Source organism: Hoplias malabaricus, chromosome 16 (assembly GCF_029633855.1).
Source record: "Hoplias malabaricus isolate fHopMal1 chromosome 16, fHopMal1.hap1, whole genome shotgun sequence".
NCBI lineage: Eukaryota > Metazoa > Chordata > Actinopteri > Characiformes > Erythrinidae > Hoplias > Hoplias malabaricus.
The window spans coordinates 14169101-14193779 of record NC_089815.1 but is presented as its reverse complement, the minus strand read 5'-3'; the positions used below and the strand labels follow the sequence as shown (position 1 = coordinate 14193779).

The following is a 24679-nucleotide window of genomic DNA, read 5'->3' as shown; positions in this document are numbered from 1 at the left end:
TTAGCCTCCTACCTCAGGACAACGGAGGTGAGGCTAACAGGGGCGCACCTCCGGGGGAATCCCTCAAGAGTGCGCCCATCAGACCCCCTAAACCCTTAACAGCTCCAGTCCACGACGTAACAGCACGAGCCCCTGCCGCCGTGGACGTTGCTCCTCCTGTTTCCAAAGAAGGCGCTGCAGTCCCTTCTGCCGTCCAGGAGAAGCTTGCAAGCCTCCTGGCAGATCTGGAAGCTCTTAAGAGAGCGGCGTCTCCGGCCGGTTCTGATCCGGAGAGAGCGACGCCTCCGGCCGCTTCTGTTCCCGAAAGAGCGGCGTCTCTGGCCGCTTCTGTTCCCGTGAGAGCGGCGCCTCCGGCCGCTCCTGTTCCTGGAAGAGCAGCGCCTACGGCCGCTCCTGTCTTCGTGAGCGCGGCGCCTACGGCCGCTCCTGTCTTCGTGAGCGCGGCGCCTACGGCCGCTCCTGTCTTCGTGAGCGCGGCGCCTACGGCCGCTCCTGTCTACGTGAGCGCGACGCCCGCCTCTCCTGTCTTCGTGAGCGCGGCGCTTCCAGCCGCTCCTGCCTCCGTGGACGACGTCGCAGCTTCCTCTGCCTCCGTGGACGTCGTCGCAGCTTCCTCTGCCTCCGTGGACGACGTCGCAGATTCCTCTGCCTCCGTGGACGTCGTCGCAGATTCCTCTGCCTCCGTGGACGTCGTCGCAGATTCCTCTGCCTCCGTGGACGTCGTCGCAGATTCCTCTGCCTCCGTGGACGACGGCGCAGATTCCTCTGCCTCCGTGGACGTTGTCGCAGATCCTCCTGCCTCCGTGGACGATGTCGCAGATTCCTCTGCCTCCGTGGACGACGTCGCAGATTCCTCTGCCTCCGTGAACGTCGTCGCAGGTCCTCCTGCCTCCGTGGACGACGTCGCAGCTTCCGTGGACGTCGTCGCAGGTCCTCCTGCCTCCGTGGATGACGTCACAGATTCCTCTGCCTCCGTGGACGTCGTCGCAGGTTCCCCTGCCTCCGTGGACGTCGTCGCAGGTTCCCCTGTCTCCGTGGACGTCGTCGCAGGTTCCCCTGTCTCTGTGGACGTCGTCGCAGGTTCCCCTGTCTCCGTGGACGTCGTCGCAGGTTCCCGTCTCCGTGGACGTCGTCGCAGGTTCCCCTGTCTCCGTGAGTGCGGCTCCCTCAGCCGATCCTGTCTCCGTGAGTGCGGCTCCCTCAGCCGATCCTGTCTCCGTAAGTGCGGCTCCCTCAGCCGATCCTGTTTCCGTGAGCGTGGCTCCCTCAGCCGCTCCTATCTTCGTGACTGTGGCTACGGCCGTTTCTGCTCCAGTGACTGTGGCTCTGGCCACTTCTGAACCCGTGACTGTGGCTCCGGCCCCAAGGACTTTCCCCAGAACTGTGCCCAGGCTGGCACCTTGGACAGTCCCACAGACTTTTGCCAGTCCTGGGCACCCTGCACTTGTATTAATTCCCATGTCTGTCCCTGTCTTGGTTCCTGTCTCTGTCCTTGTCCCGGTGCCCGTGTCAGCCTTTGTCTCTGTCCCAGTCCCTGTCACTGTATTTGTATCTATCCCTGTTAAGGTCATGGTTCCTGTACCCCTGCCAAGCCCAGTCCAGTACCCTGTTAAACCCTCTGTCCAGTCTCGTGTCCAGTTCCCTGTTATTCCTCTCCAGTCACCAGTTAAACCCTCTGTCCAGTCACCTGTCCTGTCACCATTTTCTTCAAATTTCCAACATCCTGTCCAATCATCAGTTAGACCCTCTGTCCAGACCCATGTCCAGTTCCCAGTCCCATCACCTTTATCTGCTCCTGTTCCGTCTCAGTCCACGTTTAGTGTTCAATCAAAGGTCCAGTCATGTGTGTTTGCTCCTGCCTTGTCTCCTGTCTTCTCTCGTTCCCCGTCTCTTCTTTCTAGTTCTGTCCAGTGTCCGTTTAAGTCTAGTTCCTTGTTCCTTGTTCCATTTCCTGTCTTGTCCTGAGTCTTTTGGTTTCATGTTTTTGTTTCTTCTGGCCCCTCCTGCGCCAGCTCCTGGGTAATCCGGGAGTTCTTGTTTGTTTTCTCTTTCCATGTAGCTCTGTCTGTTTGTGGTTTTTCCTATCTCCGCCCTCGTTCCACTCTAGCTCCACCTTTTGTTCCGCCTCTTTGTCATTATCTGTGTCAGGTGTTTCTTGTTAGTTCATGTATTTAAGTCCCCTTCCCTCACTTCCTGTTATAGGTCATATTGTTGTGTTATGTCATTTGTAGTTTTGCTCTGTTCAAGTCGAGTCGTGCCGTTTCGTTCTGTTTCCCAGTTGTTATATTAGTGTTTGTTTCTCGTTTCTCGTTCCTTGTTCGGTCTCCTGCCTGTTTCGTGCTCTTTTCCTATGTTTCTAAGTAGTGTTATTTCGTTTTTCTCATCAAGTTCGTTTGTTGTGTTATCTATATATTAAAACTATCTGTGTTGTAGCGAGTGTGTCCGCCTCCGTAAATCCACTCATCACGCCCCCGTGACACCTTTACAGTGGTTGATATGTTTAGACTCTTTGAGATAACAAAATCCAGTGTGTGACCATGACTATGTGTACTCCCTGTAACATGCTGTGAAAGGACAAAAGAGTCCAATATGGTATGTATTTCCTTGGCAAAAGTCCTTGGGATTGTCAATATGTATGTTAAAGTCACCAGCAACAACAAAATGGTCAAAGTCAGTAAAAATAAAAGACAGCATCTCTGTAAATTCATCAATAAAATTAGCACTGTACTTCAGAGGCCTGTAGATAGTTACTAGTAATATCTTTGGTGTCCTTTTCAGAACTGCACAGAGGTACTCGAATGATGTGAAGTCACCAAATGATAACTTCTTGCACTGAAAAGAACCATGGAACAGAGCAGCTAGACCTCCACCTTTTCTACTGGCACGAGATACATTTAAAAAAATCAAAGTTTGGAGGAGCCGACTTCATTAAGACAGTTGCAGTTTAAAGTATAAAATCAAGCCAATGTGCTGTAACAAAATGTGTGATTTGTTTTTGAAAGATCTGATATTTAAAAGAGCTATCTTGCCACAGAGCAGGTTGTGATCAAGTGTAAATGGAAAAGACAATGATTCCAATGATTGGTGTAGATGGAAAAGACAATAGAGGACATCAAAAATTCCTCTTGGGGTTTTGGTGTCTCTGGCAGATGATAGAATTGGTTGTTGCCACTCATGTGCAGTGTCTGCTGCTCCCTCAGGTCATCCTCTTGCTTGTGTGCAGTTCATCTCTCCTAAAAAGTTCTCTCTTCCCAAAGAACATTAAAGTTGTCAATGAAGTTCAGTCCATTTGACCTGCAACTTTTCTGTAGCCAAGGGTTTAATCCCAGTAACCCAGTAACCTTGCTTCCTGCAGGTAAAGGTCTACTGATAAAAGATTGTATGTTGAACTTGCTGAGTGTGTTAAAGAGCTCATTAAAGTCTCTTTTTTAAACTTCAGACTCCTACTTGACAGTGTTATTCTTTCAAATATGTAAAATAGTCTGCTTCACAGTCATGCACTCAGCCAGTACAACTGGAAGCTTTGCATTAAGTTCAGGGAATATGATGTTTGGCTCAGATTGCACTATGAGTTTTGGATTTGTTACCCCATTAACAGTGTCATCTCCAAAGATCAGGGTGTCTGATGTGAGTTTGTTGTGACCGGCTGATACTTCTGGCACTTTGTGTTGTGTTCACTGCATTTGTGATTATCATGAATGGCATGCCGTGGTTCAAATTTGTTTTACAGCTGAAGTAAGACCAATATTCCAGACTTGTTCTGGGCTTTGATCTCTCAGCAGCAGTGTTAGGTTTAGCAGCTGAATTTCCTGGACCGTCTGTAGTACCAGGAGTAGAAGACGAGACTACAGAGCTATACAAAGCATGACGTTTGGGTCTAGCTTCAATCTGCACCCATTGCCTGTACTCAAGGCAGTGTTGCCATCCACACAATCCTCTGGTCTGGATCTGTGTCTCTCCATTATCTGCTGCTCTGTTAAGCCCTCAGCCCGCTGTCTGGTGCCCATACTCCCACTCAGTGTTACTCCTCACACAGCGTGGAAATGCCAGTCCTTAAACTCTGATAGCAGGCTCCGAAAATCACTTTCCAAAGCTGTCATTCTCTGTAGAAGTCTATAAAATGGCTGACAACACGTGCTGAAAAAAATGATGAGGCATTTCATAAGTTTTTTTCACTGTAGCCTGTTGAAAATGCCAAGGTTGTTGGAACAATCCTGGTTCATAGAGCAATCAGGCTACTTTAAAAAGTATCAAAAGCAGAAAATGTCCAATTATGGCTTCGTAGTGCTGCTGACTTGTGTATATTTAAAAGCTCAGATACTCTATCAAAGAAAAACAAGGACGTTTGAAAAAATAAAAAGGAAATAAATAAAAGTCTGCAGGGTAAAGTGTCTGAATGGCAAGGAAATAGGAAGTGTGTATGGGGAGAGGAGCATGCTCTGGTGAAGAAGTGTATACACAACGTGACAAAGTGGAGTGTGGAACAGCATAAGATGCTACAGCTCCAATGTCCCTGTAAATATACAACTACTACAATTACTCTTTGCGAGTTTTCAAAACAAATTGCTGTTTTTTCATATTAAACTCATTGTATTTAGCCATTTAAGGTCTTATGTCACAAAACATCTTCTAATACACATTCCAGCATATTTTTCTAAAGAATAACTGGGCTATTATAAATCATTGTCCATAATTGTGTGGGGAACATTCTAAATTTTGTGGACATTTGTTAGAGAAGAGAGGGCTTAGGACCGATTCCCTCAACCGGCAGGAAAATTGGGGGTGGTGGGAGTAAAGGAACAGCACCATCCCCTTCCGCCAATCCTCCCCAATTCCACTTGCTGAGGTGCCCTTGAGCAAAAACTGTTCTCCAGATGCCGGGGATGTCTGCCTGCTGCTCTAGTGCACTAGTGTGTGTGTTTGTGTTCATTTTGTTGTACATTGTACAATGACAAATAGTTGCACATTATCATGTTTTGTTGACAGGTGTAGCACTTTCAGCATAGCAGTGACACTGCAATGGAATTTTATGAGGTTTTAAAAGGTAATATGTATTTCTAAGTCATTTTTACTTACTAGCATGTACTTGCAGGCTGCAACTGGTGCAGGCCAGCAGGACACTGGTGCCATCCTCCCCGATACGTGCACTGGAGGGCAGTGGCTCAGTGTTCTCTGCTCCAGCACTAAAGCACATCTCAGGAACCAGTGGCTGGGTCCTGCTTCCACACAGGGACACAGGGCCTGTGGAGGGTTCCTTATGAGGCTGGAAACAAACACACATTTAGTTAAAAAAAAGACACTGGAAAAATATACTATAAACATTGTCTTTTAGGAGTTTGGTGCTTCCGTGGTTTCATCTGGGTGCTCTGGTTTCATCACACAATGTAAAAACACATGCAGGTGTGTGTCTGTGTGTTTTTTGTATTTGTTTGTGTGATGAGAGAAAGATCAAGATATGATCTGTGATGGACAGGCACTGGATGTCTTGGTACCTGTGAGTACGGGCAAAACAGCATGCAAACAGCACAGTGCGGCTCGATGGTTGCCATGGCAGCGTTAAACTGCTTTTCTGCCAGGAAATTAGGTGAGCGGCTCTGCCACAGAAGCCCATCTTCCTGCTTCTTTACTTCCTGTTCCAGTTCACCCGCTTCAGGCATCCCTGGATACAGCTCTACAGAAACAACAACATATATTACAATTTTAAGGGTTATGTCTCCCTTTCTTCAAACGAAGTCTTCTTGCTGAATTTTGATATACTACCTTGGTGGATGGGGTTCTATGCAGCAAACTAGGATTCAACACCCTGGATTTTCCAAATACCAAAAATGTAAATATTTCAGTAAGTGAAGCATATTACTTAATGTATTCACACTTTCATGCAAGTCTAGGCAACCCTTGTCAAATTACATTTGGCTGATTTAAGTGTGCAATACCTGAATTTTTAAATTAATTATAATTTAAAAATTATTAAATATACTACATTTAATATAGCAGCAAACAACTAATTTAAATGTTAAGAGATAGTAAATGTGTTGTAAGCACAGAATAAAGCCATACACCCTCTGTGTCTTGTTGATCTCAGCCCCTTGTTTTCATAGCTGGGACTGCCAAACATGCAAGTCAGTCCCGCCCTGTGGAAACTTTGGTTTTCCCCTAGGTTATGTTTTGCCCTCCACAAGAGACAAGACACAGCAGTGTGTTTGCAAGATGGCAGAAAGTAGTACAACACTTTAAGGAGAAAAGACTGTCCAAATATTTCTCCACTCCGCAAACATATTCTTCATATATAAATACCTCTAACAGAGACTGACATAAGACAGGAATCAACACTCTACTGGTTTTTCCAGTGTTTTCAAAATGAAAGCCCAGATCAGATTTGAAGCAAAGTTTTTGTTACATTGTATATATGTGAGGGCGGCACAGTGGCGCAGCAGTTAGTGTCACATAGCTCCAGGGTCCTGGGGTTGTGGGTTCAAGTCCCATTCCGGGTGACTGTGAGGAGTTTGGTGTGTTCTCCCATGTTTCCCATGTTTCTCCCATGTTTCTTCCGGGTGTTCTGGTTTCCTCCCACAATCCAAAAACACACGTTGGTTGGTTTGGTGACTCAAAAGTGTCCGTAGGTGTGAGTGAATGTGTGTGTCGCCCTATGAAGGACTGGCGCCTCCTCCAGGGTGTGTTCCTGCCTTGTGCCCAGGGATTCTACGGAGGCTCCGGATCCACTGCAACCCTGAATTGGATAAGCGGTTAAAAACAATGAATGAATTAATCAATGTTTATATGTGCTGGTTTCACACCAGCGGCAGCATTTTTTTAAATTATTCTTCAAAATTCATAATAACATTCTAGATTATCTAAGAGCACTAAATGTGTGTTTGCAGTTAAAGAAAGGGGAAGAAAAACTCCTGGACACAGGGAATTATAGTAAACTGAGACGCTGGTGCTGTCGTCCCGCCGCTTCTCGCGATCACTCAGGTTTGACGGTGGAGCGGAGGGATGCCAGTGTTTCAGGATGCTCCCGTGTCTGTGTGTCCTCCTGGTTCTCTCCTTTTAGTTAAAGCTGTCATAGTCAGATCTGCCGGAGTCATTAGCCACACTCTGGAAATTTTCATATTTTCTACTTTACAAACACAAAACAGTTCAAAACTAATTCCATCCCTTTACATCTTTCCGAGTAAACGACTGCCCACCTGTCTGTCTGGACACTGATGGATGACTGTCGAGATCCTCCTCCACGCTTCAGACCAGCTGCCCACGCTCCAGCAACCACCAAGTGCCTTGAAGCTGTCCCTACACTGAAGTTCTCACCGACTACTAACTATTATCACCAGTAGATTGACCAGAGGAGGATGGGTCACCCCTTGTGAGCCTTGGTTCCTCCCAAGGTTTCTTCCTCAGCTGGGGGAGTTTTTCCAGCCACTGTTGCCCCTGGCTTGCTCACTTGAGAGTTTTACATTTGTTTTTACATTTCATGTCAAATCTTTGTCTTACTGGAATTCTGTGAAGCTGCTTTGTGACAACATCAGTTGTGAAAAGCGCTATATAAATAAATTTGATTTGATTTGAGAAAAACCTGTGTTCTTTGTTTACACCAGCAGGTGGCACTCTTATTCCGTTGCATATTTATGTCATGAAACTGGATTAATTCATCTAGTTTTTTTGGGGTTTATCCAGTACTCACTATGTCTTCTGTTGTTTATTTAAGTAATATTTTTCTTTCTACAAGTTACATTTAATTTTTCTCTGTGCATGTCACTTCCTGATGTCATCCGAATGAAGGAATGGAACCATTGTCTCCTTGCAAGGTTTTAAAGTGAGACAGAATCATAAGACATCTGACCAAGAACTTTCAAGAAATGTAATCCTCACTTACTTCTTACCTTACAAGCAGGCAAAAGTGGTATATAGTGGTTTCTTTTGTTTTATCAGGTTAACTGATCGTGAAACTGACAGATTAACTCTGTTTTATTCATTTCATTCTACGATGCTAGTGTTGTATCTTGGTGTCTTTATTAAACATCAGTGAGTAAAGAACCTTAGGCTTTGCATTGTTACTATGGGTGACACAAAATTATTTAGACATCTTTGAAAAGAGATGCCCATCTGTTCCATTTATCTTTTAGTTATAATATTTTTAATCATTTGTCATTTACTATAAGCTCAGGTAATATTTAATTTTAACTCATTTAATCCTGATAGCGTTTTGACTTGTTAACCTTTAATTCATTTTTGTTTGACAAAACAAAAAAAACCCCACCATAATCACATATTTATCACATTATTTTAATGTGAAAATTAATTTTAAATATTAAAAAAAATGCTTTACATGAAAAAGATTTCAAATTTTCAAGAAATACAATAATACTAAAACTCTTTGGCAATCAAATAAATCCTTATGAATAAAACTGCAATACTGGGACAAATTGATTTGATTAGCTTAGTTTTGTTTATACTGTATATTTTTACTTCTTTTTTTTCTTTTTCTTTATATGTTTCCTAACATGAAGCAGCCACAAATCTGCATTCACTTTTCCATGTATATACATTTTGTTTAAATGTCAGAAGCCACTAAAAATTTCAACAAATATCAGATTTGTTGGGTTAACTGGGCATGTGCTGAGTGAAATTTTGTGAGGGAAATACTGTTATCACTTATGTTCTCATAAAAAAGCTCTTTCATGAAGACTGCTGTGCAGATATTCTACAGATAACATTCCACATTTTTGTCTGCATTGTGTTGTACTGTCTGTCTGTGTACACTTTTGTTTCTGTCTGCACTCGTGCATTATGTTTCACAATGGTCCTTGGGGAACTTTGTTTCTTCCCACTTTGTACTCTGTATATAGTTGAAATGACAATTAATCCTATTGAATGTTGAAAATCATAAAAAAAATATATATTTTTGTCCCTGCTTAACTATCCAGCAAACCACTGAAGTTACAGAATGATGCAGCTGTAACTTAAACTTGATAACCAATGCAACCATATGATTTATCCTGAGCAACTTGCATGGACCTGTCTATCATTTTCGACTGGTTGGCAACCACCGGTTTAAAGCAAAATTATTTAATTTTAATTTATATTAATTTTCATAGTTTGTATAGTTGTTGGGTAGCACAGTGGAAAAACTAGTGTTGTAGGTAGTGTTGCTTTCACACAGCTCCAGGGTCCTGGGGTTGTTGGTTCGAATCCTGTTCTGGGTGACTGTCTATGAGGAGTTTGGTGTGTCCTCCCCAGTGTGTTCCAGTTTCCTCCCATGGTCCAAAAACACACGTTGGTATGTGGATTGGGTACTGAAAAGTGTCCATATGTATGAGTGAATGTGAGAGTGTGTGTTTCGGCCCCTGTGAAGGACTGGCACCACATCCAGGGTGTGTTCCTGCTTTGCGCCCAATGATTCAGGGTAGGCTCTGGACCCAACGCGACCCTGAATTGGATAAGTGGTTACAGACATTGAATGAATAAATGTATGATTGTATGTCTAAATTTATAAGCAGTTGTAATACATGAAAATATATTATTGAAACATTGCCTTTCATCTTGCAGTTCTTTGAAAATCTTGTCTTACATGTTATAAATATTGAGCCCATACCATATTATTATACATTTTAATACATGAGGTCTTAATTAAAACATATGCATTTATTTAATTAATTCATTTCATTTTCATCTATGAAAGCGACTTGTTCTAAATATCAGTTTAGCCAATTGGAATGTAAATTCTTTCGAAGCGCAATATCTCAAAACTGCTCAGAACACAGATACACGCCTGTAGGCATGTTTTTATGAGCCTGCATAAAAGCATGTGTACAGATGCAGTCACATCATTACTTTTTTTCCTACTACCTGTTTGGAGAAAATGAAACCTGCAATGGAGCACAAGAGGACGTAAACTGCTTTGGAAGCACTGGCTTTGCTGAATTCCATGGGTGACTGCGAGTCAGACGGTGGAGAGGAACTGTTTTTGGCAATAGAGGATTCTGATACTGGGTCAACAGAAGACAGCAGCACAATGAATGATGAGAACAGCAGTCCTCCCCAAAAGAAAAGTTTGAAAAGACAGGCTGACAACACAGCAGCTCCAAGACAGCAAACGATGGGACACTTTGGGAGGAAAACGACAATGATCATGTTCATATCTGATGTTCTGTGAAACAGCAGAGCCTACAGAGCATATTGTAGATTATCAGTTTGTTTTGACTGATATTTTATCTTATAAATTCTTTTGATGCTTTTTGAAGGTTGTATTATTGAGAGTAGTCTTTAGCTTTTGGGCAAAATTTCTGTTTTAGACTGCATTGCATGTAATGTTCAGTATAAAACATTAAAACCTGGAGAATTATGGGGAAAATATACCTCAACAAAATATTGTAAAAAATAATAATAAAACAAATAACAAATCGGTTCACTGGAAAGAACCAAGGTTTCAAGAATCAGGAACGGAACCGTTTCGAGAACCGGAGTTCATTTGGTGGAAAAGCACTATGGTTGACAGTAACAAATCAGTGTTCCTGGTTAAACAAACCTCGCGATCTGATTGGTTCAGCTAAAGCTTTCCTATTGGTTCATCAATTGGCCATCAACTGCAAAAAGAGATTCGCACACGCAGCAGAGAACGTGAATGTGTGGATTATTTCCACCTCATTCAAAAAATCCCATGGTCACATTTGGAACCTTAAAAAGGTCTGCTCTTGCACATTGTAAGCCATTTGAGGAGGTACTGATTCACACACTCACAACACTTGATTTACACATGCAAATCTCTTTTACACATTTGTGAATTTAAATTATTATTATTGTAGTTGTTGTTTTAAATTTGTGCATTCCAATACATTTGTGGATTTTAGTTATACGTGTTTGTAGTTGCTCAAATGCAGTTACAAATTTAATTTACATGTATGTAGTTGCTCAAATGCAGTTACAAAGTCTGTTACATTTGTGAGTATTGTTTTACAACTCAAAATCCTTTTGATCCTTTTTTACTCCATACACAACTTCGCAAAACATTAATCCCCAAAATACCAGGTACTTTCATTTGTTTCTGTTGAGTAAGTGCATCCTCTGGATCCTTCACTACCAAAATTTCCCTTAAAAAACCCATCCCAAAACTTTTATATCTAATTCTACATGACCACAATACAGAATGTCCAAACCTTTTGCTGCTTTAAGCTGCAACCAACTACACGATTGAAGTTGGTCCTGCACTCTGGACTTAGTGTGCCTGGAAAAACCCTTCAGTAATGGTGGTCACCACTGAACCAGTGTCCAACAGTGACGGTACTACCACCCCTTCTAACACTACATTAACGACAGGACATTATCGGGTTGGACAATGAAACTGAAACACCTGTCATTTTAGTGTGGGAGGTTTCATGGCTAAATTGGACCAGCCTAGTGGCCAATCGTCATTAATTGCACACTGCACCAGTAAGAGCAGAGTGTGAAGGTTCAATTAGCAGGGTAAGAGCACAGTTTTGCTCAAAATATTGCAATGCACACAACATTATGGGTGACATACCAGAGTTCAAAAGAATACAAATTTTTGGTGCACGTCTTGCTGGCGCCTCTGTGACCAAGACAGCAAGTCTTAGTGATGTATCAAGAGCCACGGTATCCAGGGTAATGTCAGCATACCACCAAGAAGGACAAACCACAGCCCACAGGATTAATTGAGGACGCAAGAGTATCCTGTCTGAAAGGGATGTTCGGGTGCTAACCCGATTGTATCCAAAAAACATAAAACCACGGCTGTCCAAATGATGGCAGAAATAAATGTGCACCTCAACTCTCCTGTTTCCACCAGAACTGTCCGTCGGGAGCTCAACAGGGTCAACATACACGGCCGGGCTGCTATAGCCAAACCTTTGGTCACTCATGCCAATACCAAACGTCGGTTTCAATGGTGCAAGGAGAGCAAATCTTGGGCTGTGGACAATGTGAAACATGTATTGTTCTCTGATGAGTCCACCTTTACAGTTTTCCCCACATCCGTGAGAGTTACGGTGTGGAGAAGACCCAAAGAAGCGTACCACCCAGACTGTTGCATGCCCAGAGTGAAGCATGGGGGTGGATCATTGATGGTTTGGGCTGCCAAAGACTACCGAACCATTCTGGAGGACCATGTGCATCCAATGGTTCAAATATTGTATCCTGAAAGTGGTGCGGTGTATCAGGATGACAATGCAACAACACACACAGCAAGACTGGTGAAAGATTGGTTTGATGAACATGAAAGTTGAACATCTCCCATGGCCTGCACAGTCACCAGATATAAATATTATTGAGCCACTTTAGCGAGTCAGGAAACTTTTTACTCCACCAGCATCACATAGTGACCTGGCCACTATCCTGTAAAGAGAAGCTTAAAATCCCTCTGACCACCGTGCAGAACTTGTATATGTCATTTCCAAGACGAATTGATGCTGTATTGGCCGCAAAAGGAGGCCCTACACCATACTAATAAATTATTGTGATCTAAAACCAGGTGTTTCAGTTTCATTGTCCAACAAACTTATATATATATATATATATATATATATATATATATATATATTATTTGTTTAGGTTTCTGTGTAATACATATTAAATATATACATTCTACTAGCTAATCCTATTTGTGCTATAATACATTGTGAGTCTCTTTTACACTATATGTTTTGAAAAGTAACAGGGCAGACTGTGGGCAGTCGAGTGGCCAAACACCTGCTTCAAAAAATATGTCACAAAAGAACATTTTTAAAGATATTTTGTGACAATGACATAATGAAAGCTAGACTCACCCTCATCACTGGAAACCTCCTGTTTGACGATGAAGAGCGGTGTGTGGGTGGGTGGCTTGCTGAATGGATGTCTTCGACTTTTCTTCACCTCCACTTTCATCTTCATCTTCGGGAATAAATTTGTCTGTGGGAACAAAATAGACATCATACCTGCTCATTGCAAATGTCAAATGCTCCATAAGGATAACCTATACCTATTAAAACGACCCAAATATTCAAATTAATTCTATTTTTTATGTATTTTCTTTGTTTTATGTAAAATGTTTGTGTTTAGGTTTTTCCCATAATACATTTACCCTACTACTTGAAGCAAACGTTATTCTAGGCCCCACACTGTAAAAAAAATATAAATAAAAATAATAATAATAATAATAATACTAATAATCATAATAAACATCTTGAGATTTCAAATGATTTCTAGAGAGATATTAAGAAATTTATCTTGCTATAAGTTCTCATTTATGTTTATAATATATATGGAAATAATTTTATTGGCAGAAAATTTGACTTCAAAAAAATTTCTTCATCTAAATCATTTTTGCAGAGGATTGGCTTTTAAATTTTTTCAGAAATCTCAGAAAAAAACTTTAAGCTTAACAACAAACATAAGTTATGAAATGTCTACTAAAAATTATTAATTAATTAATTAATTCATTCATTCATTCATTCATTCATTATCTGTAACCGCTTATCCAGTTCAGGGTTGCGGTGGGTCCAGAGCCTACCTGGAATCATTGGGTGCAAGGCGGGAATACACCCTGGGGGGGCGCCAGTCCTTCACAGGGCAACAAAGACACACACACACACACACACAAACACACACACCCACGGACACTTTTGAGTCGCCAATCCACCTACCAACGTGTGTTTTTGGACTGTGGGAGGAAACTGGAGCACCTGGAAGAAACCCACACGGACACGGGGAGAACACACCAACTCTTCACAGACAGTCACCTGGAGCGGGAATCGAACCCACAACCTTTAGGCCCCTGGACCTGTTTGACTGCGACACTACCAAAAATACCTACTAAAAATGAACCCTACTGAATATTTGAACCTGAACATGTGCCCAAGACTATATTTCATATTTATTCATATCAACTAATGGCAATAAAACTAATAAAACTAAGGTTTGAATAAGAAGTTCTCAGCATTAGGTTGGTATATTGTAAAAAACAAACAAACAAACACAACTAAAATAAAGGTTAATGACTGCTATAGAAACAAAGCAAACACACCTCAGGATCTGATGCTATGCTTCCCTTATTCTGTCCATCAGTTATTCTGGACACAGCAAATTTTTCAAAGGCCTGTTGGAAGGAAACTTGTTCAGGCTCAAACTTCTTTTTCTTTTTTTTCTTCTTTTCTTCTTTCTCTTCTACTTTCTCATCTTCTTTCTTTAAATCTTCCTGGGCCTGCTGGAGAGCGTCAGCTAGCACATGAAAGACAGTGGAACAGAAGTTAGGGGGCTGGGGGTATCACAAAGGAACACTATATCAATCATTTTACTGTCAATAATTTTTTATAAAGATGATTAATAAACAATTTTTATTTCATTGTAAAAAATGTATAAGCAGAGTGGGTCCTGCCACATGAGGCGGCCATGTCTATGAGACAATATTCCCTAAGGCGTTAGAAATCACATACAGTAGACTATTTGAGTTGACTAAACAACTCAATCTGAAGTAAGGAGATTGTATAACAATTTATGATTGGTAAGTGGTTTGGTATAAGCTTCCATTATATTGTAGCAACACTCGGAGTGTTAAGCCGCAGAATCAAGACAATTACGTGTGGGCCAGTCGGTGAAAAATAAATAAGTAAATAAAATATATATTAGTACCAGTACAATGTCTGGACACGACCACTCAGGCAGGGCCTCCTCTCTTCTGGGCCATTTTCCATATATTCTGAATGTACAGTACCAGTCAAAAGTTCTGACATCTTCTGTTCAATGGTTTCTTTAGGGTTGTTTTTGTTCAGATTTTTCTTCTTATTAGGGTTCAAGCAGTCAGTACGTAGAACCCTGTTGTTTTTGTTCCATTTTAGAACCTGAACTTTAATAATTATCCAAAATATGCTGGATTTTCATTAATGCTTGGATTACAGACTTTACCCAATAACGGGTGGAGCTCACTTTCCAAAAATCAGACAAATACAGCTATAACTCACAAAACGCTTTCCCTAAATGTTACAATAATTCACATGCTTGATCCCTACAGGGGGTTGGAAGATATGATTGCATCATGGTGCATCTGCAAGCATAGGGGATGCTATAACAGCAAAAAAAATGTTACGCTTCACAGGATTACCTGATTGACATGAAAATTGGTATGCTGGTAGAGGGTGATGTCCTGAATCAGATTTTATGGTGATGATGTCATACTCAAAAAAAAAAAAAGGCCATCATTGGCCAATCAGATTTCAGCAGCTGTCTGACATCCTGAACAACGTCTGATCATCATGACACCTGGTATGTCCATGGCAGCACTTCACAATTCACATTTTCAACAATAAAATATGGAATATTTTATATTAAGCATATCGACAAGCAATTTGGTTTACAGTATACTTCATATAATTTCTCACAACTTTGCATTTAAAACTAATATAAAAAAATACATAGTTTATTCTCAATTGTCATGTGAAAATGGGCCTTTTCAAACTATTCCCTGGATCTTCATCCGGTCAACAAACAAATGATCTTATTGCAATATCTATTGCATGAAGGTAAATAATAACAAAAAAATGTCTGAACTTATTACATGCTGTTGTTGCAACATTTAAACAAATATGAGTGGGTGGAACTCTTTTAGCAATAACTCAAATCAAACTTGGCCCAAATCGAAGCAAAATGAGTATGCATTTGTATGGCATTACTGTGAAGAATTGTGCAAAATATGCTCAAAATGCACATAAAAGGGGTGCTACAATTGGCCAAAAACTGGTTGCATAATATCTTTTATTGATTATTGCACCACATAGGGATGCAGTAGCTCCAAAATGACAAAGATATTTTCTGAAGCCCATGGGAAAAGACCTTGTGCATTTTCATAACACATGGCAAAAGCATTTTTCAGCTACTATATTTGGGTGGTGCTTGGAAGGCAGGCTGCACAGCTGTTTTAAGCAATCTGGAAGTCACACAGTAATGAAAGTTTTGATAATTTTGATATCAAAAGAATGATCATATTTTTGATAATTATCAAAGTTTCAGGTTTTTTAGATTCTCCTGATACCACATATGTCCATATCGGGTTATTATCCAGAGACAAGTTCACGCTCAAATATACGTGGGTTAAATCTCACAAGTGCATGCAAAGCACACAGTCTGTTATGCAATCATGAGCCGATCACTCCTCCCTCTCTCACTCCTACACACACACACACTGTCTGACAGAGGCCCACAATCACCCCTTCTGCTGTACACTGAGTGATAAAAGGTCTAGACAACACATACTTATACGGGCTGCATTTACACTAATCAAACATAACATTATGACCGTGTCCTTGTTTCTACACTCAATGCCCATTCTCTCAGCTCCACTATCCACAAAAGTGCTTTGTAGTTCTACAATTACAGACTTGAGTGTATTATATACACACTACCCAACAGCATTGCAATAGCACGTAAGGCCTCATACTTGGAAATCAGAGCAAAATTCATTTCTACAAACACAGAAAAATGTTCACCTCTTGCTCTGAATACTTTCATTGATCCCTTTCACATTCCTCAATAGTTAGAACGTCCACACAGCAAGTATGATTAAGGTGTTGGAGTTTTAAACCCCTCAGCCTCACTGATGGACTGAGAATAGTCCTCCATCTGACACTGTCCTGTGTTCACTGATAAAGGACTAGAGTACGAACAACACAAATTGTGATGCAACAGATGAGCTACTGTCTCTGCCTTTATAACTATATATGCATATTCTATCAGCTTGTAAGGTTAGTTTGTCACAGGGGAGGTATACATGGAGTCATAATCAGGTGCTAAGGGTTTTAGCATGTTCATTGGACAGCAAACAGGAAAACGCATTAACGAGTGGTTGTAGAAATGAAGTGATTAGGGATGTGCGTGAGAGTGAACATATTTGCATGTGCACAGGCTATGAATATTGGTAGATGGGGCAAAGCACGAGATTGGAAATTATTGGTGGACGTAGGGAAAAAACTGCAGGTCCCAGAGTGCATTGCATTAATTACACTGAAGCCAGATATAGTGCTGTACTCTGAAAGTAAACGGATAGTTTATTTTATAGAGTTAACTGTTCCATTTGAGGATGTAGTAGATGAATCAAAGAAGCTGAAGTTTGCAGACTTGGCCGAGATGAGGGAACGTGGGTGGCACATGTTAGACCGGTGGAGATAGGTGTTAGGGGATTTGTAGCCAAGTCTGCCACATCCCTGTTTGTGCAGTTCAGCATCAGGGGCAGGAAATTAAGGGAAGCTGAAAAGTCTAGCCAGTGGTTGTGGATAAGGAGAACACAGACTAGTTGGGGAAATGCACAGCAGAGGTGTTGTTGTGTTGGTTGGTGATGTAGCACGTAAAGATCCCATGGAACTAGTGGCACTGAGCATGCATTAATGGTGCCAGTGGAGCTAGGTACAGCCTTAGTCACCAGGGAGACAAGTGTAGATTTACGGTTGTTGATACTTAAGGGTAAGGTACAACTGTAAAGCTTGCTTGAAGGGGGGTGGGTCTGGGACGCTAGACTTCAATGTTGAGCTTTCTAAAGGTGTCGTGGGCTTAATTCAGCGAAACACTGACGAGAGGAGGTGCCTACCTGATGACCCCTGTGAAGAGCTAGTGATGCAGTGGGTGATTTGGGTACTCATGTGAAGGGCTCAATGAGTAACTGTAGATGTTAAGGGTAGCTGGTTGCTGATCGAATCATAAATGGCCACAGCAACCTTTGGGTGTAGCTGTAAGATTGGAACAACAGAAATTATGTGACTGCCGGGAACCCTAAGATCTAATGGATTGGCATAGAATATTTTACATCTTGTGTTGTGTATGATTATAATTATAAGGTGGACCGACAGGGTTGGTGTGTCTAACTTTGAGGACAGTGAGTGGACACAGGTTTTAAAATCTCCAGCAGCACTGCTGTGTCTCATCCACTCAAAAGAGTGCAACACACACTGATATATCACCACAATGTCAGTGTTACTAGAGTCCTGAGAATGATCCACCACCCAAATCATACAGCGCCCTCCATAATTATTGGCACCACTAGTTATAATGTGTTAAAAGCCTTAAAATAAATTATTTTTTTTTTTATTGCAAAAGCATAATCTCACTCTGATTTAGAAAAAAAGCAACCTTCAACTCAAGTGAAAAAAAAAGAAAAAGAAAAAATCCTGACTAAGAAATAATTATTTCCCATAAAATTACCTGTTCCACAATTACTGGCACCCTTAACAATTTCTTGGAAATAAATGTATTTGAACCATTTATGTAATTTCCTACTGTAGGTTATAAAGTGGATAAAGATACTTATCTAGGAACCTTTTATTAGTAATTCATTACTTCCTGTTTCCCTGGGGTATAGGTATCTCCAAAGCTCACTGTAAGAGAATTGAATCAAATGGTAGCATCTTGGGGTTACAAGGTCTTCCAAACAAACATCAGGCGCCATCTACATGCCAACAAGCTGTTTGGGAGGCATGCACAGAGAAAGCCTTTTCTGAGTTATACTCATAAGAGTTAACGTGTGGAGTTTGCCAAGCGGTACTGGGATTTTATGCTTTGGTCAAATGAGACCAAGATAGAGCTTTTTGGCAACAAACACTCTAAGTGGCTCTGGCGTAACACCAAGGATGAGTACGCAGAAAAACATCTCATGCCCACTATTAAGTATGGGGGAGGATTGGTGATGTTGTGGGCCTGTTTCTCCTCCAAAGGACCAGGGAACCTTGTAAGGATACATGGGATCATTCTTTGAAATATCAGGACATTTTTAATCAGAATCTGGTCACCTCTGCCCGATAGCTGAAGATGGGTCGTCACTTGGTCTTCCAGCAAGATAACGACTCTAAACAAGTGGCCAAATCTTCTCAAGAATAGTTCACAAGGCACAAAATCAAGCTTCCCTCATGGCCATCTCAGTCCCCAGACCTCAATGCAATAGAAAACCTGTGGGGTGAGCTGAAGACCCATATTCCAGGAGACCCAGGACTCAGGACTCAGACCCAGGATTTAGAGATGTTGTGCATAGAGGAATTGTCGAGGATCCCTCTTTCTGTATTTTCCCATCTTGTGAAGAGTTATAGAAGAAGATTAAGTGCTGCCTTGTTTGCAAAAAGAAGTTGTACAAAGTACTAACACCAGGGGTGCCAATAATTTTGGCACACATAATTTCATTCAAAAGATTTATTTTTTAATGTGTGATTTTTTTCCCCACTTGAATTAAAGCTTATATTTTTCTCTCTTTTTTTGCACTGTTGTCCTATATTATTTTAAAAAAATTATTAGAAGCCAGAGAACACTTCTTAACCAGGGGTGGCAATATTTATGGAGAACTAATTATGAAAACTACTGCCTTGTTGGCCCATTGGTACAGGGTGCAAACCCTGTGCTGGATCACTGAGGAATCTTGTACACAAAGGCTGTTAAAAACGTGTTCAACTGAAAAGTATTTCTTTTAATGTTCATTGTAATACTGCAAAATCTGGATCAATTAACCACAAGTTTAAGAAAGTGTAACAAACTTTTAAGCAATGGTATGGCACATGCTGTTAGTATTTGACACTGGAACTAGATGGCCTAGGTTCGAATCCAGTGGCTGTTTCATTTGGTGTGTTTCATGTTTGATTGCCTACTGATGCCGATTCAAACGATGTAAAGAAAGCACAAAAAGCCTTATGGAGTAATGTGTTAGTCTAGGCCTAGGTTCAAATCCTGCCACTGATTAAATTGGTGAAGTGACACATTGTAAATGTCCTCAGTTAAATTCCTTATTAAAAATACAAGTTTAACATAGAAGAAAGAATGAAGTACATTTTGACTGGATTATTTATACAATTATTTTCCCTGCTGTAAAACTGATCATTGTCCTTATGGAGGTGTAGTTGGTCCAAACTGCTAAAGGTGTGATTGTGCTGGCATGTGCTTGAACCCTCGGTGTCACTTCATTTTGGTGCATTATTATTCTCACCCTCTTCACGTTGTGCTGCCTCCTTTTCCTCACGCTCCAGAGTCTCCAGCATCTCCATGGCCTCCATGGTCATCTTATCCTCTCTTTGCTGCTTCCTGTGTGCTTCCTTCTCCTCCACACGCTGCTGGTAATCAGCCATATCCAGTTCAATGCCCTCCTCAGCCAGCAACTTCAGCTCCTCCAGCTTCAGCCTTCGCAGTTGTTTTATTTTCTGCTGAGCTCTGAGGGAACACATAAACAAAATACAATTAATTTACTTCATTGTCCAATGAATACGGCAATAGTGTTCATTCTGATTCACCTCAATCAGACATTAAAGGTCCACATATTTATTAGCGTTAACGCAATTATAACATCGGGCAATGGCAACTTTTCCTAGTTTGTATACTTCATGTAGTTAGACACAATTAATTTGATCCTAAATTAAGATTCCTTTGCATTTCAGAAGTAGTGCTTATGGCCAAGATCTTGTAATGTCTTGCATCTGCTCATTCAACATTTCTTCTGAAATCAACGGCTTTAACAAGAATTTGATCAGCTTTGCTGTAGTTACAGCTTTTATTCTTTTAGAAAGTCTTTACCTCAAATATTAGAAATATTTTTATTTGTAGAGCCGATACACCAAATGTTTCTGCTCTTAATGCTTTTATTATTTAAAATATTCAAATATTCACCAGACAATATTAAACATTCATATACACAAATAACTCAATCCACAAGGAAATACAGTGTGTGCAGAAATATTAGGCAAATTGTATTTGAGAGGATTTTTTTTTATTATTGAACAACAACTTTGTTCTCAATCAACCCAAAAGACTCATAAATATCAAAGCTTAATATTTTTGTACGTTGGAGTGGGTTTTTTTTAGATTTGGCTATCTTAGGAGGATATATGTTTGTGCAGGGAACTATTACTGTGCAGAATTATTAGGCAACTTAATAAAAACAAATTTATACCCATCTCACTTGTTTATTTTCACCAGGTAAACCAATATAACAACACAACATTTAGAAATACGCATTTGTGACATTCAAAAACAAAACAAATCAGTGACCAATATAGCCACCTTTGTTTATGATGACACTCAAAAGCCTTCCATCCATAGATTCTGTCAGTTGCTTGATCTTTTACGATCAACATTGCGTGCAGCAGCCACCACAGCCTCCCAGACACTGTTCAGAGAGGTGTGCTGTTTTCCCTCCCTGTAGGTCTCACATTTTATGAGGGACCACAGGTTCTCTATGGGGTTCAGATCAGGTGAACAAGGGGGCCATGTCATTATTTTTTTCTTCTTTTAGACCTTCACTGGCCAGCCATGCTGTGGAGTATTTGGATGCATGTGATGGAGCATTGTCCTGCATGAAAATCATGTTTTTCTTGAACGATAGCGACTTCTTCCTGTACCACTGCTTGAAGAAGGTGTCTTCCAGAAACTGGCAGTAGGTCTGGGAGTTGAGCTTCACTCCAACCTCAACCCGAAAAGGTCCCACAAGAACATCTTTGATGATACCAGCCCATACCAGTACCCCACCTTCATGTTGCTTGAGTTGGAGTGGAGCTCTCTGCCCTTTACTGATCCAGCCTCTCACCCATCAAGAGTCACTCTCATTTCATTAGTCAATAATACCTTAGAAAAATCTTAGTCTTAAGATATTTCTTGGCCCAGTCTTGACGTTTTATCTTCTGTTTCTTGTTCAAAAGTGGTCGTTTTTCAGCCTTCCTTACCTTGGCCATGTCCCTGAGTATCCCACACCTTGTGCTTCTTGATACTCCAGTAACGTTGCTGGAGTGATGTCATTAGACCACACCCCTTCTCATTACAGAAATGCACATCACCTGATTTACTTAATTGGTAGTTGGCTTTCAAGCCTATACAGCTTGGAGTAGGACAACATGTATAAAAAGGATGATGTGATCAAAATACTCATTTGCCTAATAATTCTGCACTCACTGTATTTGCCTAGATCTTACATTTTGATTATCCTGCTCTGATAATTAAAAGTGGAAACACTGAAAAATGTCTCACTATAAATATGTAAGATAATCATGAATACATTATTAATACAGTACCACTCTGTCACGCACTTGTCCTGTCTTGTCTGTTTTCCCCGCCATGTTCTCACTTAGCACATGGCTCTGTTTGTTATTGTTCATGTCTCCGCCCTTGTCCCGCCTTTGTTCCACCTCCTTGTCAGTGTCCTCGTCAGTGTTACTTGTAATCCGTCCCCCTCGTTATCTGTCTCAGGTGTGTTTTGTCTGTGTTATGTATTTAAGTTCCCTTGTCTCACTTCCTGTTTGTCTGTCATTCGTTTAGTATACTCTGTCGCCGTTTCCACTGTCATCAAATTGTTTGGCTCTCTAGTCTGTCTGTCCCGTTTGCTTTATCTCTCCATGTTTAGGTTTAGTCTGTCCAGCTCTCTGTATTTGTCTCTCCCTTTGTCTACTTCTGTTAGCTCCCTGTGTTGCCTTTCTGTTAAAGTATCTCTGTTTTGTTATCTTTTGTTTAAATAAATGTTTATTGTGTTTTAGCAAGTGCGTCCGCCTCCGTCAGTCCGACTCCACGTCCCTGACACACTCAAATGTTTGTACAAGATCACTCAGGGAGGTTGCCTTTGTTTTGGGCCATTTTCCACATATTGCGAATGTAAAGTACCAATCTTAATTTTGGAAATCTCATACAATGATTTTTCTTCATTTTTATTATTTTCTACATTGTAAATATGGAAGATATTAAAACTATGAAGGAACACACATGGAATTATGTAGCAAACAAAAAAGTGTTAAAAAAAAAACAGAATACGTTTTATAGGTTTGATTTTTTAAAGTAGATTTGATGACAATTTTGCACACTCTTGGCATTCTCTCAATCAGCTTCTTGAGGTCATCACCTGGAATGGTTTTCCACTGAAAAACATTCCAGGTGATGACCTCAAGAAGCTGATTGAGCTAATCAAGAGTTAATTTGTGGAACTGCTCATCTTCTTCGTGTTTGAGGCCATAATTTATGTTGTGCAGGGGTAGGGCTGGTACACAATTCTATACAGTGAATAGCCCTATTCCACCAATGACTAATAAGATGTGTCCAAGTTTTGATTAGACATATCTGACTGTTACTGAAAATTTATCTACATAGCTTTTTGTTTAACATTACATGAAAACAGTCAAAAATTTTTTACATTTTTAAAGCCAGAACACCAGAGAGCATAGATGTTCTCAAGTCTGAGTCAAGTCACAAGTCTTTAGGTTAGAGTCCAAGTCAAGTCACAAGTCTTTAGGCTAGATCTGAGTCAAGTCACAAGTGTTTAGGCTAGAGTCTGAATCAAGTCATCAGCCTTTAGGCTAGAATCTCAGGGCAATATAACATACAGAAACTCCATATAGGAAGTTTAGTGTAAATATAAACTGCTTATATATTTGTAAGATATATTTAAAAAAAGAACACAACTGATTCACTTTGTGCAAAATACAACTGTGTGTGTGTGTGTGTAAAATCTAACACTTTTCTGTTTCTTTGTTTAAATCATGCACATTTCCTTACAGTTTTTATTAAAAAAATATGACATCTGTTTGGTCTTTTTAAACATTTTGTCTCCAGCCAATAATAAACAATAAAATGTGATAACTCTCAAAAAGAACAAGCTAGAAGCAATATTACTTCTGTATAATTTATATTTCAGTTTGTCAAGCCAGAATAAGCTGAGGGTAGGGAGATGGAAAAAAACTGTTCTGTATTTTAACCCTCTGAAGTCGGCGACCCCACCAGCAAGATAAATCCAGAGCTTGCACAAAAACACTTATGCAACTTAGCGAGTTTCAAACCTAGAAATAAACCTACCCCCAGAAACCTTAAAGGGTCTACTTTTCAAATATATCGAGGTTGAACAGAAATGTGTTTTTAGTTAGTCGTTAAAAGTAACAAAAGGCCGCAACACAATGTGGTAAATGCCCATTTAGTCATATAAACAGAAACACATTGCTGTGTATTCACACTGAGCGCAGAGCTCCAATACAGCACACTCATGCATTATGGTATGGATGCATGAGGAGGAACGGCTTCATACTCCTCTCACATTATTGTTGCTGGGTTTGTGCTGAATATTAGCATGAGTAGCTTTTTGGGAATAATCTTTTTTAGGTAGGTGAAATTTGTTAAAATGTCAAGGCATGTCAGATCACCTCAGACATGGCTGAAAGGCCTCAGATTCCAGAGGGTTAAGCTAAGAAGAAGGCTAAGCACCTAGTGTACACTAAACAGACATATTCAGGTGTGTTTTCACATGCCTTATGAAGTTGGATGTGGTCAATATCTTTAATTTGTTTCCCAAATTCTTTGCACTTTTTAAACTCACTGAAGGCTGTCACGGTGCTCCCGCTAAAAACCACTACACTCCACTGTTTATGGTTTGCTCATCAACATCATACTTGAGGATACAAGTTACAAGCCGAGTCTTAAGTCTATCTGTGCAACTTGAACACAAGACACTAATTTGAGTGTCCATCTCTGCCAGAGAGCAAGTGGTTACTTAATATATCAAACAAGGCTGTGAGTGGACTTGCAATACATACAGCGCTATTTTATCAGTCCAATATTTGTATAGAAATGTAAGTATTGCAAAATATATGACTGGTTCCCAGTGATGCCATGTTCATGTAATAAATACATTACTTCTTTTTTATCAAACCTCAAAGTTAAACTGTAGTCTTGTCGGTTGAATGTCATTTTAACACAGTGATTCAGTTTT

At 40.6% G+C, this 24679-nt stretch overlaps 1 protein-coding gene across 3 annotated transcripts in view; it reads right to left on the bottom strand.

Annotated features, from left to right (window-relative positions):
• kdm4b (lysine (K)-specific demethylase 4B) overlaps window positions 1-24679 on the bottom strand; it is a 170214-nt gene that overhangs the window by 45822 nt on the left and 99713 nt on the right. The window contains exons 10-14 of one of the 3 annotated variants that reach the window (XM_066647154.1): window positions 19937-20157; window positions 14015-14208; window positions 12777-12900; window positions 5493-5671; window positions 5077-5263 (exon numbers count right to left, since the gene is read on the bottom strand). In XM_066647154.1, coding sequence (XP_066503251.1) covers window positions 5077-5263; window positions 5493-5671; window positions 12777-12900; window positions 14015-14208; window positions 19937-20157 — 905 coding nt within the window. Of the gene's footprint in view, window positions 1-5076; window positions 5264-5492; window positions 5672-8379; window positions 9425-12776; window positions 12901-14014; window positions 14209-17630; window positions 17703-19936; window positions 20158-24679 lie in introns of those variants that run through there. The other 2 variants (XM_066647155.1, XM_066647156.1) reach the window with 2 other exon arrangements.